The sequence below is a fragment of the Athene cunicularia genome, assembly GCF_003259725.1.
Source record: "Athene cunicularia isolate RWA chromosome Z unlocalized genomic scaffold, athCun1 chrZ_part1, whole genome shotgun sequence".
NCBI lineage: Eukaryota > Metazoa > Chordata > Aves > Strigiformes > Strigidae > Athene > Athene cunicularia.
This window is the reverse complement of record NW_020799142.1, coordinates 12958509-12979104: the sequence shown is the minus strand read 5'-3', so window position 1 is coordinate 12979104 and position 20596 is coordinate 12958509. Positions and strand designations below refer to the sequence as shown.

The 20596-nt window shown below is 37.1% G+C and overlaps 1 protein-coding gene across 3 annotated transcripts in view; it reads left to right on the top strand.

The window, feature by feature from the left end:
• The window catches only part of SREK1 (splicing regulatory glutamic acid and lysine rich protein 1), a 34915-nt gene extending 27194 nt beyond the window's left edge, over nucleotides 1-7721 (top strand). For all 3 annotated transcript variants that reach the window (XM_026865293.1, XM_026865292.1, XM_026865294.1), the window contains exons 10-12: nucleotides 1830-1925; nucleotides 2393-2528; nucleotides 3588-7721. In XM_026865293.1, the coding sequence (XP_026721094.1) occupies nucleotides 1830-1925; nucleotides 2393-2528; nucleotides 3588-3740 (385 nt within the window). In that variant the 3' untranslated portion in view covers nucleotides 3741-7721. The remainder of the gene's footprint in view (nucleotides 1-1829; nucleotides 1926-2392; nucleotides 2529-3587) is intronic.
• Nucleotides 7722-20596: the final 12875 nt, after the last annotated feature.

The window sequence follows — 20596 nt, the reverse complement described above, 5'->3', positions numbered from 1 at the left end:
TTCTCAGTGAGGGCCAGTGACAGACTGAAAGGTAGTAGGCACATATTGACATGTGGGAAACAAAGACTTTTTCCTAATGTTTAAATGACTCCTTTTTTTTTTTTTTCCTGGGCAAACTCTAACCGATTATCTTGAGAGATTGTGGAGTCTTCATCTGTGGAGATATTAGAAATCTTGACTGGAGGTAGCCCTAGGTAACCTGGTGTAGTTAATTGTTTTTTAAGGTGGGGGAGAGAGAGGTTGGATTAGGTGTTTTCCAGAGGGCTCTTTCAACCTCAGTAATTCTGTTATTCTGAAAAGTAATTGTGAATAGGTTGGGTTACAGAGTCAGTTAACAAATGCAGTTAACTTGCATTTAGGGACAGCTCTTTACTTTGGTCATTGAAATGAGCTAGTTGAAATAGTTACAAATCTTTCTGGAGAAGATTATCCAACAAACTGGCATTTCAGCTGCCTGGATTTACAGTGTAGCACTGAGTTGGGACTGCTGATGGGTGTAAAATGTTGGACAAATAGTCACCTTTTTGGAGACGTGAAGGTGGAGTAGGACATACAGGACCCTCTAAGAACTAGGTGGCAACTGACCTTGCTTTACTGACAGACAGCATGCAAATACTAGAGATCAGAGAGCTATTTGTGATTCCTAGCTGAAGGAAGAGATACAGACCAGAGGAAGAGGAGGATCTGTCTCTTTTTCCAACAGACACCTACAGGCTATCAGAGGAGATGGGTATGAGATGTTAGTTCTGTGTATGATTAAGAGACATATGATCACTATCAAAGTATTCATACTTGTATTTTCTTAATTTTTGCTGTATTAATATTGCTTAAGATAGTTAAACAGGTGCACAAAAATCTTTGTATAGACAAATGTAATAGAGATAGGAACAAATACTGTGAGACAGTTGTAGTTCTTCAACTTGAAATATGAAAAGCAGAAACTGAAAATTAGATTTAATGAATAAACAGTTTCTGGTTTAAATACAGTCAGTAAAGCACTTGGTTACTCACAGCTGTGGTATGCTGGAAAGTAAAATACAGTGAGTATGTACTCAGTGTAGCTCAGGTGGGAGCACTGTCAAAATAATGTCAGTTTGCAGTATCCTCATTTGGAAAAAGGTGATAATAAATGTGAAAATGTTCAGAATGAGATGCATGTTAACTAGTGAACAGCTGTTCAGTGATGGTGAAAATTTCTCCGTGATTTTGGGGCCACTTTATATTTTTGTTTGCCAAAGATCAATTCAAACTTAAGAGCTTTCTTGAATAAAATAGTTACGTAATTTTGTCCTATGCAGCTACAGAAAGTCTCAGTAGATGATATTCTCAGAGTATCAATACAGATAGTGATACTAGATACATCTTAATATACCCTTTTGTAATGAACTGAAATTATAGTGAACTTCAGGTTCTAGTGTTATGTTTTGAAGTTCAGGTCATGATTTTTGTCTTAATATGGCTCTTCATTCAATTGGAATCTTTTACTGACTGAAGAGACTCTTCCTTAATACAGGATTAGTGAATTCTGTGTTTTTCCATTGTTATCAGATGTAAGTACAAGTACATGAGGATAAACAAAAAACTAAAGTCTGAAAGGGCACAACCTTTTTTTTTCCCTACTTCCAGCCTCACTTTTTCAACAGAATTGAAACATGCAAAATTTCTTTTTGATTTGTACAGTTTATGTATTGGTGCTGATATGTAATGTTAAATTCAGGTGTATGTACTTAGTAGATGTGTTAGATGATTTTAAAAGCTTTCTGTTTTTATCTGGTTCCTGAGTTTATTATTTCTATTATTTAATGATCTTGAATTTCTTGGTCCTGTAGAGAGAGGCGTAAAAGGAAGAGTAGAAGTCCCTCCAAGTCTCCTAAAACATCCAAAACAACAAAAAGAAAGTCTTCACGAACTCCTTCTCCAAGAAGGTCAGTTTGATGTAAACATAAAAGTAAATGAAGAAGAATTTATAGTATTTTTGTTGTTTTATCACCTTTGTACTAATTATTTCATACGATTTCAGTTGCTCAGCATGATTCCATTTTAATGTAAACTAAAACCAACCAAAAAACCTGCATGGATTTGTGTGTTGGTATGCTTTCAACTAGAGAGTTTCAAATCTGTCAGCAATGCAGATTTGCTTCAAATCAATAAAAGCCCTTCATCAGATACATCTTAATTTGGTTTTCTCTTTACAAATACCATTTGCACTGAACATGTGCATTCTTTAGCTCTCTTCAGTCAAAAAATCCCCTTGTCTTTAAAAAGGGTATTTTGTTGCATTTTGATTCTTTTATGGGAAACCCACACATGAGAGTTCAGTTTGCAATTAAATACTTTGAAGGTTGTTGCTGTTGGATTAAATTCCAATTTGACTAAAAATTGTCTTAAACAGAAACAAGAAAGAAAAAAAGAGAGAAAGAGATACAAATAATGAAAGAAGAGAAAGAGAACGCTCCACCTCCAAGAAAAAAAGTAGTAAAGAAAAAGAAGGAAAGGAGAAATCTGACAAAAGCACTGCTGCTTTGAAGGTAAGCTGTGACCCAGTGATAATCAGAGTTAAGTGGTGCTAGTCGAGCCATTATTGAAATTCCCTCCTTTTTCTTTCATTTTCTCCTCTCTTCTTTTTCTTCTGTTTTTCTTACCAAATTACTACCATTTGGGTTTAGCTTTTGCGAAGTGAAGACCTACAGTTGGTGTTAGTGGACCAGTTTGATAAGTCTAAGTGTTTGAACTTTACAGGAGCTTGTGTGAACAGGTTATGGAAGCACTTCATTTTGGTTTCTCTTTGTGCCATATGTTAGGACTGGTCTGGCTGCCTATCTGTATGAGCAGGCAGGAAGCAGACTGTGTAACTAAGGAGCAGTGTTCAGGGACAACTGTCAGGCTGAAAAGATGACTTACTCTAATAAAGTTCATCTGCAGTTCAGCCTCTCCCTGGTTGCTTTGGTTCTGGTCTGCATATTGGGACTCTGCAGGAGTGAAGTTGAAGAGTTGGGGAGGAGTGGTGTGGGATTTTTCCCTGCTAAATAGAAGATGGTGTGATTAAGAAGAGAAAGATATTCAAATTGTTCAATCTTGGAATTCAAAAAGTGGCATGCCTTTAAAGAGTAGCTTGTTATACCCAGAATTAGTAAACTGTTATAAAACAGCTGGTTAGGTGACTCTCCACATGCTTAGATAATTACCTTACCCAAGAACTCTCTTAAACTGCATCCCATACCTGACAAAAATATGAAAGAAAGGAATTAATTGTATTTAGAAAATAGGATGAAACCTTAATTTATGGGGCTGTTTCTCATTGATTCCATGATGCTGCTTGTTCCCTTTTTACTGTGTATTGATGATAAAGACAGATCACTTTATGACAATGATTTCTTGGATGACAGGTTGTTATGAGTGTCTAGCTTTGGCCAATTAAAAAAAAAAAAAAGGAAAAGAAGCTGATGCCTCTGTTCTGAAAAATGCTGAGACAGGATAGGATAGGCATGTAAAAATGGAGACAATATAAATACCAAGAGTTGTTTGAAAGTCATATCCTATAATGCTAAGAATACTATTTTTTTGTAAAATAATTTTATCTTTCATAGGACAAAGATCACACTAAAGAGGATCAGAATTTAGAAACTGACAAGGAAGTAGACAACAGAGATACACAAAGGACAGATGAAGTCAAACTACAACAGAATGGGAACTGTCAACCAAATGAAGAAAACCTGTCAATTAAAATGGAAGAGGATTAAAGCGAAGAATGGACCTCTGATTCAACTAAGGAACAAAATCCAAAGCTTTTTATTTCCTAGACCGAGGAAGAAAATGTCAAAGCAATCAACCCGAACATGTTGATAGTACCAGTAGCTCTTCCAGTTCTTGTGATAGCTTTGTCTTCTTGCTGTAATGCAAGAGAGCACGGACTAGTTAGTTATACCATGAAAAGGCAGATGCCATCAGAACTATTCATCTCTGAAAATTCATGCATTTCCATGATGGCTGTACTTATTTGTAAAATGATTTATGTTAAGTTTTGCCATAAGCTGTTACAAATAAGTAGAAACTGAAAGATGTAAACCTGTACTACCCAAAAAAAGCTGAAGATATGCATTGAAGGTTGTTTAAAATACTGCTTATTGATTAATTTTGTATTGTTTTACCTTGTGAGTTAAAAAATCCACAAAAACTTCAATGTGTACTGTTTGATGTGCTTGGAAATGGTGCATAGACACTCTTTTTTTGTAAATGACAACTGTAGGGTAAGAGTTTTGAACATAAACAGAGTTTTATGTTTCTTTCATTAAATCCCCAATGACTAGTATGTTTTTGATTTGCTCAAGGCTTGAGATTCTTGGGGTTTATTATTTAAAATAATTTCTTACTAATACCCTAAAATTAATATTTCTTTAAAGTATTTGAACAATGCATGCTACTTTTCCTAAAAGGAACATTGCCATGTTATAGATAATAGATTAACTTCCTGAGTTATTTTGGGGTTGTTTTGGTTTGTTTTCTTTTGTCCTTCCAGAAGTGTGCACATCTGTATGATATTATCAGAATTTTCAGCTTTGTTTTGAGCTGTACTGCAGTGTGTCTGTTCAGCTGCAAACAGTACAGGTGCCATTATGAAAATAAATTTTTCTTTTTTGTTTAAAAAAACACGGGAGCACAAGCAGAAAGCTTTAGTGCCTTCTTAAAATGTGGTATTTTCTAGAAATATACATGTGTTATTGCTCATTTTCAGCTAAATTTTACATGATCTCTATTGCTATTTTGCCACCACCATACTATAGACAAGAATGGAAGTGATTTGTCAGAACGGTTGATTCACTTGTTAAAATACTAAAGCTCCATTTTTGCTTTTCTTATTTTTAGAAAATATTTTATAGATCAAAGATGCAATTTGGGGACCACCACTGTACAAAAGTAGCTAAATACAAAGCATTTTCTGATCACCTGCATCAAAGGTAGCCCTTTAGACATTTAATCTATATTTGGATGGCCTTAATTGTTACCTCTCCATCATCTGTGATACCTGTTGGGTGATATAAAAGGAATTGTATGCAAAAAATGGGGGATAAATAATTTGTGGAAAAATATTTTAGTTTACACAGGTGTTATATGGTAGAGATTCTTTTTTCATTCTTTGAGGAGAAAGCATGTAAGACGAGAATGACAAAGCAAGTATTTTTGTCAAGGTAAAACATGGCTTGTGTTCTCTGAACTAATGTAATTAGTTACATGAGATTTCTTGAGTCATACCTTTAAAACTGACTTATACCTAAAATCAAGTAGATTATTTTTAATACAGTTTATTACAATCGAATTACTTAATTGCCTTACCTCATAGGAAGAGTTATTTCAGTTAAGCAAACTTAATAGCATATTAGCTATTTGTTTTTCTTTTCCTTTGCATAGTTAATTCGGGGTGGGCTGGGGAGCAAGCATATTACAGGGAATGAAAAATTTGCCCAATTCCTAAGGTAATGAAACCCAGTTTGATTGTGAAGCTGCTTAATCTCTCTTCATTTTATTAGGATTCAATGTTCTTGCCACTGTGTAGATTTAAGACATAAGAAATGCTTTACCATGTAAAGTATAGACAGTCATTTTTGTGATGTTTAAGCCACATGCTGTTGGCTGGCAAACAGCTTATTCTGATAAAAGAATGACAAATCTGTATGCTTACAGGAAGACTGTGAAGTATAGTGTCTTGCAACAACAGCTGTCTTATTTATCATATGTAAGTAGCATAGAGCCGAAGAGATTGTTTGTATACTTGTTATCTTTGGTACCATTTCACTAATAAAATTAAGTATTTTAGAGGGAAGTTTCTGCTGGTACATACTTATTAAAGGAATATTTTTAGTTGATCTGGTCTTACTCACGTAGCTTCTTTGATTTGAAATGTGGATACCAGTGAAAATATATATGTATTATTTATAATATCTTTGAAAAGCTGTTTCTCCTTTGGGAGGGATTAGAATTCTTACAGTGTTAACATGTTTCAGCTGATATTAGTTTGATTTCTTGAGTTCTGTTATCCTGAAATTGCATAGCTCTTCTGTATCAGTTACAGAATATGTAAAGTATTGTGTACAGTTAGCTAAGAAACATGCCTTTGGAAATTAATAGTTAAGGATGGCAGCCTTACTAGCTGACTTACCACATGTTAAAGTCCATATGAAGCACATTGTTATATTGTATGTGAATTAATGGTTCCCTTTCAAAAAGGTGGGTTTTTTTTAAGGAAAAAAAAAAAAAAGCAAACCAAAACAACCAACCACCAGACATAGATTTCCTCCCCACCTCAAGTCATATTTTCTTACAAATGCTGTATTTTCTGGTTTTGCTTTGTAAATACTATGCAGATCTGTGGGGTAGTTAAGTACCATCTGTTCATATTGAGTGTTTCACAGTTCCCCTCTTCCTAAAAAGCCACCACTGGAGAACTAATCTGTAAGATGTCTGCCTCTGCAGAAGGTAGCTCATTTTTAAACTGGTAGTGTAGCACAGTAGTGAAGTTCCTGCTTGCTCCAACAGGATTGTGTGCATCATCCTTTAAATGTGCCCACCTCCCACTGGAAGTCCATTGCCTTCGTTGTTAATAAGTTTGCATGCTGGGCTGCCATGTCAGATTGTTTGGTTTTGCACTTTATAAATGAGATTAAATTGAATGGAGGTTTTGAGAACAGTGTAGTTCATGATAGTTGTATTGTTCTAAATGTAATTTCGTTTGAGTCAGCCTTTATTTGAAAATGCTATGACTTGTAATTGCTCAGAAAAGTGACGATACGGTGCTAAGACTATGTAAAGCATATGTACTTAAGCTTCCATTCGTGACCACAGTTATTTCACAACAGTGTTTGTGGGGTAAGATAGGAATTTTCATTGGATTTTGAAGGAAGAAGGTAGCAGAAAACAACTGCTGGTGGATGAAACAGCATTCAAAGTTCAAAATAGCTGTGACTTGGATAAATCCGCTAAAGTCAATAGGTTTATACAGGTGTGAGGGATGAAATTTTGTTTGCAAACACTGACAGCAGTAATGAATACTGTTTTTCATATTTCAGATTTAGAATTAAGAGAGGAAAAAAGCCCTTCAGTTGGAAACTAGAGAAACATTGGAAGAATGCCTGAGAGATCAGTGAGTTGTAGGTTGTGCCTACTCATTGGTTAACTGATAGGGGGTTTTTTTTAATGGCATTTTCATGTAATTACATCTGTACTAACTTTACATTAGCTGGCTAACAGCAGCCCTATGCACTGCTTGGATTCTGTAATGAGCTGTGACCACCTGAGTGTGTAGTCTTTAGCAAGCTTGCAAAGTGTTCTCTGGCCTAGTTACATCTAAGTCAATACCCGAAATTACTTTGAATCTCTGCCAATCTGCTTGTTACATGGTAGCTTCTCTGTGTTGCCCTTAGATTGTACTGGTATTTTCTAATAGTAGATTAGGGATTTCTGTGATTTTCTTTTGGTCTAAGACAGAGAGTAAGTAAAGGCTGCTTTGTATAATAGAAAGTATTGTATACTTCATACCTGTCTGTATTACTGTGTTATTTTTTTCGTTCACGTGTATGACCGTTGCAAGCAGTAATGCCATAGTGATGTATCTTCTACTTTTAGGTCTGAAGCATTTCTGCATCCCTGTCTTTTTGTTAGTTTGTAATGAAACAGGTTAGAGTTCAGCTGTTTTCATTTTGCTAACCACTCACTTAGAGGACAAAAAACCCCAGACAAAAATAATCTTGAATTTTGTAAATGTTAGTGTGAAATCGGTGTTACAGTGGTAAAACAAATAATCTTAAAGATGTGAATTCTGAACAATGACTTACAAACTGGGCCATATTATGGGTCCTGCCTGCCACTTTGTGGTACTTTCAGTTTTACAGCAATCAATTATTGCCTTTGGTGTTACCATAATTTTAAAAGTAAGAAAATTTGTGACACAAATGCTGAGATCTGTAAGTGGCTAAAATAATGTAAATCAGTAGGTGCTTAGTTCAGAGAGATGTAGTTTTATCACAAGATTGGGTTATGGACAGCTGAAATTTGTAGATATCGTTATTACCTAACGAGAATCTAAAACAATTTTGTTTGCTAATATGTAAACAGAAAAAAAGTTTTCAGCCTGTACCTTAGGTTTATTTTTATATGTTGAAAAGTGTAATTAAAATAATATTGCAAACTAAAAGCACTGTATAAAAGGGATTTTTTTTTTTTTTTAATATGTAAGAGAAATGTACTTTCAATTGTGTTTTATTTTAAACTTTTAAAAAATGTCTTTGCAGGTAGTGTTTATTTTTATTTCAAATTCAAGAATGCTTCATTTGTTGGTAAATCCTATTGCAGGATCTGAGCATGTTAGTATGGGGGTTTCTTCTGTATTCTCTTCAATAAAAAACATCTTAATAAACTTGTCTGACAATAGGTAGGGACAACTATCCCATTAGTTTGAGGAGACACATCTCTATGTTTTGCTGATTAGGGATACCAATTAAACTCAGACACCAGAGTGAAAAGAGCAGGTGTATTTAAAATAACTAAATAATGTAACAGAATAATACAGAAAACATACAGTAAGAAAAGACAGAACAGCACGCTTAACAAATAGGAAAATACAGAGTAATGCATCAAATCATTACTACCTGAGAGAGAGAATAGTGATTAAGAAAGATACATCACTTTTCTTGACAGGCCACACTGGATTGCCACCTCAGAACTTGTACATCTAAAAAATCTTTAATTGTCTGTGTTATCTTCATGTCCTCCTGGAATTCTCTGTTGCTTCATTTGTAACCAACTTAGTTGCAGCTGGGATCTGCACAGGAGGCATTTTTACTTTACCAACCATAACAGGTCTGGCACTAATGTGGGATCTGACTCCAAACTGATACTGGCCATCAGAGAGATTTAAAGTCAGTCCTTTCAAGATGTTTGTACCGATTATATATTCAGGAATAGGAACAATCATTACCAGGTACAGGTGCTTTGGGAGGTTTCCTATTTTCATTTCTATTTGTGCACTGCCTCAATTTGTTTTCCTCCTAACCCAGTAATAACTACAGGTTGTCCTTTATAGCTTTTTGGGTTTCCAAATATTAAAGAGACCTCCGCTCCAGTATCAATTAAGGCATTTACAGTTTGTGGGGATTGGTTGTTCCAAAAAATGTTAAGCTCCACATGGGGCCATCGGTCCTTCCGTACCCACTGCACTGGAGCTTGGCCATTAATTCATTTATGTTGATCATAATGTTGACTCACCTCTCTTGCCTTCTGCAAAGGGTACAAGTCAGAGAACGGTGCCCAATCCTCTTTCACCCCTGGAACCTGTAATCCACTCACGGGCGGACCCTCCATGAGCAGATGGAAGGTCCCGTTGAGGGTCGAGAGGTGGCGCCGTAGGCTGAGTTGTCCTTGCCTTCTTGGCCTGGGATTTTTGTACCTTTTTGCTGGGTTTATTCAGCCCTCTCTGTTTATACATTCTCCACAATTCTGGGGTCGAAATTCCATCAGTTTTATCGCAGGGCATACCATCCCTTAGTAAGGTAGTAAACATTTCCTTACGAGAAATCCCGTTTTCCCTGCCCTTGGAGCTGTCTCAAATATCTCGATTCCCTGCGCTCCCTCAGGGGCCTCATTCTCCAAGGTCACGCAATTGTTGCACTTTTTCAATTACTTCATTGAGGGGACTCCCCGTTTCATTAATGAGGAGGGTCATAATTACATTTTTATATGCTGGTGGAGCAGTTTTAATCACTCTGTTTCTCATAGTGACTGATAACAGATACTGCATCAAAAGATCAACATTTCCTAAGAAAATAGCTGCTTTCATCCCTCCTCTTTCATTTGCTGTATACCGTCTCACAAAGTATAACACTGACGGTCAGATGCCGGCCAATCATTTTCTGTAGGATATTTGGTATTACATCCCAAAGCAGCCAATGCTCACAAATTAATATCCTGATTATCGTTTCAAAATTTATCTTGTACAAACAAATCTGAACTTAGAATCTAAAATTTTTTCGGATCTCTTTCATTTAGGATTATCCTTGCAGCTCCCTGATCATGCAAACGCACCATCCAAGAGACTATGGGTTCCCCTGGTTTCTGCTTAAATCAGTTATATTGTTTACTTCATGCTGTGTATAATCCTCTATGGCATCCCTCCTCACAGGTTGCATATTATTAGGATCTTCTACCTTTCGCCTCCACACAGGTTTTGCATCTGTGAATTCATCGGTGGAACCAGCCTCATCAGAATCTGTAGAATCCCAAATATCACCATCCCATTTCTCTGGGTCCCGTTGCACACCTGCATCTGCAATCACTGCATGTACTTTCTTACGATTCACCCACCCTCTCCTTTTCTTATGCTTCTATTGTGCTACTCACACTGCACCTTTCTCTGCCACTGTCTGATAAGTATCCAGCTTATCAGCAAGCAACTTATTCTGGCATTACAGCATCACTATTTGACTCTACAAATCACACATCTGTTGCTCCATCTGTGAGCGCTCTAACAACAGCCTCTCTTTACTCTGGTGTTGTTTTCTATATGCAGTTAACAAAACCCATCACCGTTTATTTGAATTTGTAGTTTCTTTTCCTTTTTCAATAGGTATCTTTTGCATACAATTTAAAACATCTAATGGTTCGGCTTCTTTCAGCCAGCTCTCCCATTGTTTGCATAGTCCTGTGACCTGAGCCCACTCCTGGGCCAGCAAACTATAGGGAGAATTTTCCCAGCCAGGAATTTTTGGTGGACTTGACAGATTACCTTTGAATTTAAATAGTGGCATTTTTATCATATTCCCCTTCTGACACCAATTTATGTTTTGCTGATTATAGAGATGCCAATTAAATTCAGACACCAGAGTGAAAAGAGCAGGCATATTTTACTTAAAATAACTAAATAATGTAACAGAATAATACAGAAAACATACAGTAAGAAAAGACAGAACAATGCGTTTAAGCAAATGGGAAAATACAGGGTAATGCATCAAATCATTACTACCTGAGAGAGAGAATAGCGATTAAGAAAGACACATCACCACTTGCATCCTTTACCATCATGCAGACCTGGCTGCAGGGAGGGTTTGCAGAGCCTGTCCCGGCCAGTGGGAAATCCTACGCGGTGCGTCCATCCGTAGGTGAGGCTGCCAAAGTCCCTGTGAGCGAGTCCAGCCTTATAAACCAGAGATTGACAAGCCAGAAGAGCTGGCACCTTTGTTTTTGAGTGGAACATCTGGTTTCACTCTCTCATTAGATTCCCCCAGAGCCTGGCCAGGGCTCAAGGGAGAAGCTAAGGGAGTTTACCTCCTTAACTCATTTATTTATGTTCTTTTTAAAACAAGGCCATACGTCTGTCCCAAGGCCCGACAGCTAGCTTCATGGCTTTGTTAACTTACCCCTACACAGAGAAGAAGAAAGATACATTCAGAATAGACATGTTTTCATTACATCCATCACCAGTAATAAGTATATCATATCTAAGCTACATCTTTCATAAATGAGCATACATATTTTGTCAGTGACTACATACTGTTAGCAGCTTTGGCTCGGGGCCTGTTGTTCCGGCTTCAGTATTTCAATGCTTTAGCACTTTTTACATCAGCACGAGTGTGTTGTTATAACTTAGTACAATACCTGCTGGCACAGTGGGTTTCAGTTATAAAATATACAGGCTTCATCTATAGGTCAACTCTGGCTTGGGCCTGTTGGCCAAGCCTTGGCATTTCACTCTAACACTTCAATTCTGAATTAAGTAAATGCTACATTTGAGAAGCTATCTACAAACTTCAGTTCTCACAACGTTTCCTGAATCCACGAACTCTTAATATCCAAGTGGGCAAAAAATTTTTTTAAAAAAATTGTCATGACAGTTTTATGAGTTTTGGGCTTGATACAGGAGAACATGGAAAACAAAAGAGAGGTTTTAGCAGTTTATATGTTTTTTTTTTTTTTTTTTTTTTTTTTTCCCTTAGGGTAATCTCTTGCCAAATTTGACACAGACTAGAGATTTTCAGTGTACAAAGTATGTTCCCTACTCATCTTGTTAATTAAATTACTCCCCCATAAAAGGCTACATGTGTCTTTTTTGAACTGAAAGACCTATCAGCAATGGTAAAAGAGTAATTTCATTTTCCTTTCACTCAGTCCTTGGTGTCTTTAATGAGGCTGCCAGTTAAGTAGCTTTCTTAGAAGCAGCAATTTGTTGGTCTACTCAATAAAACCTTCCATAGTGTAAAGATTTTAAAACTACTGCTATACTGATGAGTAAATCATGGGCCACTTTGAAATTGCTACTTCGTAAACACATAATTTTCATAATAAAGGAATGTGTGATCTGCTCTGGAAACAGCAAGAAAGTAATTTGACATGTACAGTTCATGTCATTTATCAGGAGATCCTTTCTGCTATTTTTCCCACTGAAACAGGAGCCGTGAGACTAATTTGTTATACGCAGCGCCTATCACAGTCTGGGTTCAGTTAGACCTGAGGAACCTAAGCACTACAGCAGCAAAAATATTATTTCCCTTCTCTGAGTTTGATATTTCTGGTAATAAAGTAGGTCTTCTAAGTTTAATAAACATATAACCTGTTCCATGTTGGTAGAGTATATTTTTGCATTAATGAAGCAACTATAAAATGATACAAATAAACAAATGTCAAATTCTATTGTTGATGTTGTTTTTATAAATAGTGTCCCAAAGATTTTAATGGTGTCATAAACTGACTTCCACTAAATTTGGATGAAATAACAGCAAATGGCTGTGAAGCATTTCTTTTTTTTTTTTTTTTTTTTTTTTGGCTTCGTCTGGCCCAGAGCATCAGGTGCTTTGTAACTAAGTCTCTTGAACTAGTACTGATGAGAATATTACATGAAAGGTGGTGAGGGGTTAAGTAATTGAATGTATCATCACTGTTTAGTTACAGAAGAGGCTTCTGAATACCCTGGCTGAGCACAGGATTTTCTACAGAGAAAACTACTACAGTTGCAGCAGGGAGAGCTTGTCATTTTCAAACAGTAAGTTAATAAATGTGGCTGTAGAGAATTTTATATCAAAATTCCTTTTTTTAAAGTAGGATCAGGAGTTTGTGCAGAGCTTCTGATATTAAAAGTACACCTTAGTTTATTGTCATGGATAATTTAATATTTAGTTTTGCTCTTTTCAGTGTTTAAGCTTCTCTGTTGCCTAGTTTAATGTGTAAGAATCTAAATAAATAGCAGTGATTAAGGAGCAGAAGTTTGAGATATGCTTCTCAAGAGACTTTAACATATTCAATAGGGATCTTGTGATTTTTGACAGCAGCCATGTCTGTAATGAGACTTGTGACTAGTTTAACTCCTACTGATTAGATGATTTAGTCAATACATATGTGGTCTGGATAACTGTGTTTCATCATGCTGTTCCTCTGAATGTGAAAGCAGGGCAAAACAGATCTGAAAAATATATTGAGATGTCAGCAGTGGTTCAAAAATCTTACATTACCTATTTATACTACATACTACCTAATTTCCTTAAGTAATTGCTCACTAAAAAAATCTTTTTAGAAGACATGATTGAAACTTGGCTTAAAAAGTGACAGTCTTTTAAAATCAAACTTTTGAGCTTTTTTGTGTACACAACTAATTTTTCTTACTTGTTTTAAGGAAACAGGCAGACATGAGTGTTAGTACCAGTCTGTTGTAAGTGTGCTGCTTCAGTATCAGACCTGGGGAAGACTGAGCTTCTGTTTTTCTCTCTACAATTCTTACACTTCTTCTTAAAGATAGAGCCTAAAAAAATCCTTTAATTTTTATTGAAGTAATATTTTAAAGGACTGTTTCAGAATATTGTATTTAGAAGTTCAAAACAAATGCATTGTTCTGTGTGAAATGTGAAGATTAGGCAAATGTATTATCTGCTTTCCTTGGAATGTTACTGTGGTGAGGTAACATTCAACAATTGCTCCTCTGTTCAATTTTAAGGGGATACTCTTCTTATTTTACTAAGACTTTTTTATTAAGTCTTCTGAGCTATTAAATACTTGTCTATCTACTAGCTTGGTGTTTTCCTCACAAGTATACATCCTCATTTTTATGTATCCCAGCTATTCTGCCCAGTCTTGTTAAAACTAGGTATCTAGTAAGGACTAGACTTGTCTGAACCATGCTGTAAATTATAGTGGCCTGTGTTACAGATCAGCCTGAAGCAAAACAATCAGTATTTCTGAATGAACGGTAATACAGAATAAATAGAAAGATGTTATGAGATGGTTTATATTAACCAAGAACAAATATGTAGTGCTTTTTGGTTTGTTTTGGTGCGCCCAGTTAAATACTTCTCTAGCCAGAGGAGATTTTGGGTCAATATGTAATTAAAGAGTTTATTGGCTGGCTTCTACAAACAGTGTCAAATGGGTATTTATCATGTTAATTGTAAGGTGTTACTTGTTCTGTGCAAGTTTCATTTGTATCAGCAAGGAGATCCTTTGACCTGTTAAAGATTGTTAGAGCTGTGATATGTTTGTTCTGTTGCTTAATCTCCAAAGGGGATGGTAAGATGACAGCTGTGCATTTATGATGTGAGCCTGAGAGAGTGCCATTTCTCAAATAATGTGAGACACACAGCCACTGAAAGACTCTGTTCTTCACTCTTCTAATTTTATATCAGGACTTCCAATGCTTGCTTGTTCAACCAAACTGTGTCAATGCTGAACTTATTAAAGTACACTTCAGAATCTTTTGATGGAGGAAAGTGTTAGACCTGGGTCATTGCATTGCACTGAATGCATTACAAATGGTCATTTACTGTGCTTTTATGGCTAGATGAAAGATGGTAGCCAAGTACTTCATAAATTAATTCATTCTGATAAATCACATTCCCTTTGATCCTTTTTTACCTGGGGTAATTTGTAGTTGTAAGGACTGTAGTAATTCAGCAGATGATTATAAAACATAGAAATCCTACATCTTTTGTTTAAAAACTTTATTTTCTTCTGTCAGATATGTAACTCTATTCCAATAGAAGCTTATAACTGTAACTGGAAAGAGTAGTATAATCCTTTTGAAGTGTTCATGTTTCATGGCTTCTATGTCATCCTCTGCCTTTAAGATAAGAAATTTTTGCCTTTGTAGTCTTTACATATAGAGAGGAATGAGTAGAGACCTACATAGAGCATAAAGGTAAAAATTATTATTTTAGAGGCTATCTCAGCCTACCAGATCGTAGTTCTCAAGAGCTTTATGAAAGCAGTTAAGCATCATTCCTGTCCCCTGTCTCCCCCAAGTTTAGAAGAGCATAAAGGGTAACTGTCCAAGCCTGCTGGTTGCACTGTTGATTCCTTTTCTGACTTACAGACAAACATGAGAGGTGTAAAATGCTTAACATTAGTGATCAAACATCTCTGGCTGTGATAATACAGTTATTTATACCAAGTAAACTGTTGGTGCTTAGCTAATTGGAAGCTGTGAAAACATTTGGGGGGAGGAAGGATTCTGGGTTTGGGGGTGCGAGCTGAGAACTGTGTATAATTTAGTCTCCCTGTTCCTTTTTTGGTATTATGAAGGTGTGAAATTGTGTGCTGTGAACTATGAATTGAGGTAACCTTGAGATGGAGTGGAAGACCAGATGTGTAAATCACGAACGATTAATGGCTGTACTGGTTGAAAAGGACTACATGTGTGTAAGTGGGTGGGTTGCAGTGTGAGATATAGGGATGAAAGTAGTTTGCAATGAGGCCCCTCTGTTAGATGGGTACTTAGGCAGGATGCTGATTATACAGAAACCTGGCTTTATCATGGTAATTTTGTAAACTTTAATACCAGCTTTCGAGAAAGTTCCTTTTGGACCACTGCACTACTGTTGACAATATGCCCTTTCAAGCACAGTACTTTGAATCAATAGATGGAAACCTTACTTTTTTAATACCTTTTTTTGTATCACTTATCAAGACTTTGTAAACTGCACTCTGGGATTTGCTGTAGCAATACCTTGTTTTGAAAATGTTGCCTTTCATTGCTGAGAACACAGGCTAGTTTTATGTCCTGAGAGAAATCTCCAAGAAAGGTTCAAGGGCCTTAAGGCTTGTTGAGGGAATTGCAATGGAGAAACAGAAATGTTCAAGACAGAATCTGTCCTGGAATTTCAGAAAGTATGAGTGTGATAGCTGGTGTAGGAAGAGCACCTTCAAGAAGTTAACACTATGCTGCACTTCAGTATAAAATTCAATGCTGGAGCATCCCCTTTTGAGCTATTGCAGTAATGTTTCAGCTATTTTTTAAAATACTGTATATTTAGATAACACAGTGTGCTACAGGCATTGTTACAAGACTACTGCAAAGCACTGCTATTTTTAGTACCCTACCGCTGCTGTTCTAGTACCCTAATGCAGTAGAATTCTGCTAAAATGCACTGGAATGTAATGCACTTATTTCTGCATTAACAGGAGATGCTCTGTGTGTGGGTTACAAGACCTTTTTACTTACATCTGAAATAGCTTCATTTTGACTTTGAGGACACGCCCAATTCATTACCTGGTGCCTTGGACAAACACTAGGGGACTGAAGCTGATTCATGTTAGAGGTTTGCATTTGATTACATGAAGCTAATTAGCTGATGAAATCTATTTGTTTGAACTATTTCTCGGTGAGGGGGAGAGAGGTAATTTTAAATGTTTGGGAGCAAGAAAGTGCTTTTATTTAGTCTGAATCAAGAGAGAAAATGAAGTTAATCTAAACTCTGTAGTTCTTACTCAGCCTATGACAGCAATGAGAGTTTTGCCACAAAGAGAAGATGGGAACTGTAATGCTGGGTTCTGCTGACCCAGCGTTAGGCAGAGTACTATGATGCCAGTATGCAATACTGGACCTCCTGGGCAGCACATCTTGTTCCAGGTCCAAGACATGCTGGGACTGCTAGAAGAACAGACTATGCAAGTATAGGGATAAAAGGAAAAAAAACAAAAAATATACAGGGTTATCTTCCATTTTGTTCCTGGTGTTTGGAGCTCTCTTAGTCAACTTGTTCTCTGCATCCAAACCTACCCTTTTATTCCTTGAAGCTTTCCAATAATCACCAATACTAAAAAAACTCCAAACCAAAACAAAACAACACTGTCCTTAGAAGTTGAAAAAGTAGGATTCTGTAACTGGTTCTCCAGTGTTGCTTCTAGAACATCCCTAGAAAATGTTCTAGGATCATCACATTTTTTCATCAGATCTGGAGAGCAGAAACTGAATCACTTACAATATTACAAACAAAATAGATTGACTATTTGTGAATAAAATATTTGATGAACACAGGATTTAAAGCTCACTGCAACTCTGCAATTTTGAATACATAAATATGGAAACAGAGAGGAGAAACCCTGATGCTCAAATAAATGTAAGAGTAAGAAACATCCTTACAGCAAATGGCATCAAAGCAATGGTATAATGGGTTTATGAGAACACACACCACCCTTTTTGGAATTGTAGACTCCTCAATCTTTCCAATGGACATATGGCCTATATATGGTGAACTTAAGTATACTGCAGTAGCTTTTCTTTTCTTATTTACATTTGCAAAATCCCAGGGGTCTTCTGACTGAGGTTGAAGGAACATTGAAATACGGTGAATATAATCATGTAAGACTAGATTGTGTTTTAACTGGTTATGGAGCTAGGGCTTTTCTCAGCATCCACAAAATGTCTTATGTTAGTAGTGGAAATCTTCTATATTTTCCTAGTTGGATCTTTACTTGCAATGTTAATTTTCACTGAGCCATTCTATTACACGTACATTTTTTCTTACCTTTTCCAGAAATGCTCTATAGCATTACAATGACATTTGTAATACCCAACATAACCAGAACTAACAAATTAGAACTTCAATGTGACTATATGCTCTTGCTTTTTTAGCAGCGAGGTACTAACCCATGCAGTGTTGAGCATCTACAACTCAGTCTGTGCCTAGATAGATTGTCTGTGTATGTTGTATGGGCATTGGCAATTATAACTGGCTTGGCACAGCTACGATAATTAAAAATTACAGAAACACGGGGAGTCTCATTTCCAGAAGTGAGTATGTAGCACTTGAACATAACACACAGAAGTCACAGAGGCCATGTTCATTTCAAGACGGATGTAACCCACCAGAGCCATCCGGATCCTGAACACACAGCCACAGATGTCATACCAAAAGGGAATTCCTGAGCCTTACGGATCCTAACTCTGGTGATAACCAGTAACCATACTGTCACAGAAGAGTGATTTACAGTTCTGCTGACTATGTGAATTTGTCATGGATGAGTGGTTTAGATCACCCAAAGAATCATTGTCAAAAGGTATCAGCAAAAGTGATTGTAGTATGGTGTTTTAAAAGTGTGACGTAAGGTTCTAGGCAAGGTTCACTCGATTACTTACTACATAAAAGAAACATATAAAGGAATAACACATTATAATTGAGCTAGAATGATATACACTGAGAACAGAGATGCAAAAGGGTAAGGGAGACCCTGCTGTTGAGTCACGAGGTTCAGAGTAGATCTACTTGCTTTCTAAACTCCTCATGGAGTTTAGGTGCAGCTAAGACCAACCTTTGTCTCAGACTTGTTCAGTGGTTTATGCTTAATTGAAGGGATACAAACAGTAAGAAAAATCTCCTGTTTAGTCACAAGGTTTAGAATGGCTTCCCTTGCTTTCTAAATTTCTCAGAGAGGAGTCTAGGTGCAGCTGGATCCAGACTTAGTCCCAGACTTGGTCAGTGGTTTATGTCTAATGGAATTAGACACATGGATTTCATTAGTATTAATTCAGCATGCTATCAATCACTTACCAAGGATGTGGTGTGTATAAAGGGTCTCTCCACCTTGGTAAGGAAGTATCTCTTAGACTCAGGTAAGGAATCTCAAACCCTGAGAGGTGCCCCTGCTCAGGAGTAGAGTCGCATGGTGTGCAGTCTAAGTTGCTTGCTGTCCAGGGACAACTTGAATTGGACTCTTCCAATGATCTGTCATTGGCAAAAGGTCTCGCTGCCTCAAGGAGCAACCTTGAGAGGTATCGCATCTCAAGGGGAGATCACTGCCATGCAACCACACTGCCTAGCAGGGAGAGATCACTTAGGGTCTCATATTTACAGGATAAAGTGGTTGGCTCATAGTCAAATTGCATACAATGGGAAAGGTATGCACGAGATGCCTAGTACCCACAGCATCCTTTGTTCTTTGATAAATGAGTCTCAGAAAAGTCACCTGCTATTCATACATTAATCACATGATCAGTGTTCGAAGCTCGCACACACTGATCCTCACTGTGACACTCTGCTCCTTTGTGGGTTTTCTAGATGAGTTCTTAGCCCAGCTATGGCTCAGGCCTTCACCTCCTATGAAGCCTGTACCAAATAACTGCTAGTTTGGTTAAGGGGATTGAACACATCCATCACACATACACTTGAAATGAATGCCAGAATGGTTATTTAATTGTAACTCAGAAGAAGGGTGAAGGTTGCTGAGAGCTGACTACCTTGTCTTGAACCACTACCAGCAAAATTCAACAGTAGCAGTTACTGTTTGTGAAAGAGAATATACATATGAGCTTTATGGTTCTGCTACTGGTTTCCATAATAGTAATCTTATCAAAAACTGGCTGCAACCTACAACTTTTCAGGTAAAGTAACATGTCTACTACTCTCCAGCCTCACTAGACCCCAGTGTCTCCAGTAAGGACCTGAACCCATTTCATTACACGTTCCCTGGCAGCACTGGCTATTGCTGTGCCTATCATTCCTCAGGATTTTCCTTTGCTCTGCCTGTGTCTATCATTTCAACAAATCCAGATTACTTCCTTGGTTTGCTTGTTTCTGTAAAGCTTCTGCCCTGGTCTAGGGAAGGCTTTGTGCAAGGAAGTTAGAGTACAAGTCTTATGAGGAGCAGCTGAGGGAACTTGGGCTTGTTTAGCCCAGAGAAAAGGAGGCTGAGGGGAGATGTTATTGCTCTCTACAATTACCTGAAAGGAGGTTGTAGCAAGGTGGGTGTCAGTCTCCTTTCCCAAGTAGCAAGTGATAAGACAAAAGGAAACAGCCTCAAGTTGTGCCAGGGGAGGTTTAGACTGGATATTAGGAAAAATTCCTTCACCAAAAGTGTTGTCAAGCATTGGAACAGACTGCCCAGGGAAGTGGCTGAGTCAGCATCCCAGGAGGTATTTAGAAGACATGTAGATATGGCATTTAGGGACATGGTTTAATGGCAGATTTGGCAGTGCTAGGTTTGCAATTAGACTTGATGATCTTAAAGGTCTTTTCCAACCTAAATGATTCTGTGATTCTATTCTATAATTCTATGAAGCTCTGAAGGGGTTTCTGAGGATGGACAATATGAATGACTGTCTCTAGCACAGTAGGTTGTTTTTGGTTTTATTAATCAAGCTGGTGCTTCTGCTGTAGATATAAAAACAGATTATAGATATGGGGATAAGAATATTCTCCCTCATTGGCATGGATTGATTTGTCTTAGAAGCAGTCTTTTGTAAACAGTGCTCAGAAGTGACTGAAGCAAGCTGTCCCGAGTTTTATTACCCACGTTCATACAGATTCCATCAATGCAGTACCATGACAGAGTTAACATAATTCAGGCAGTAGAG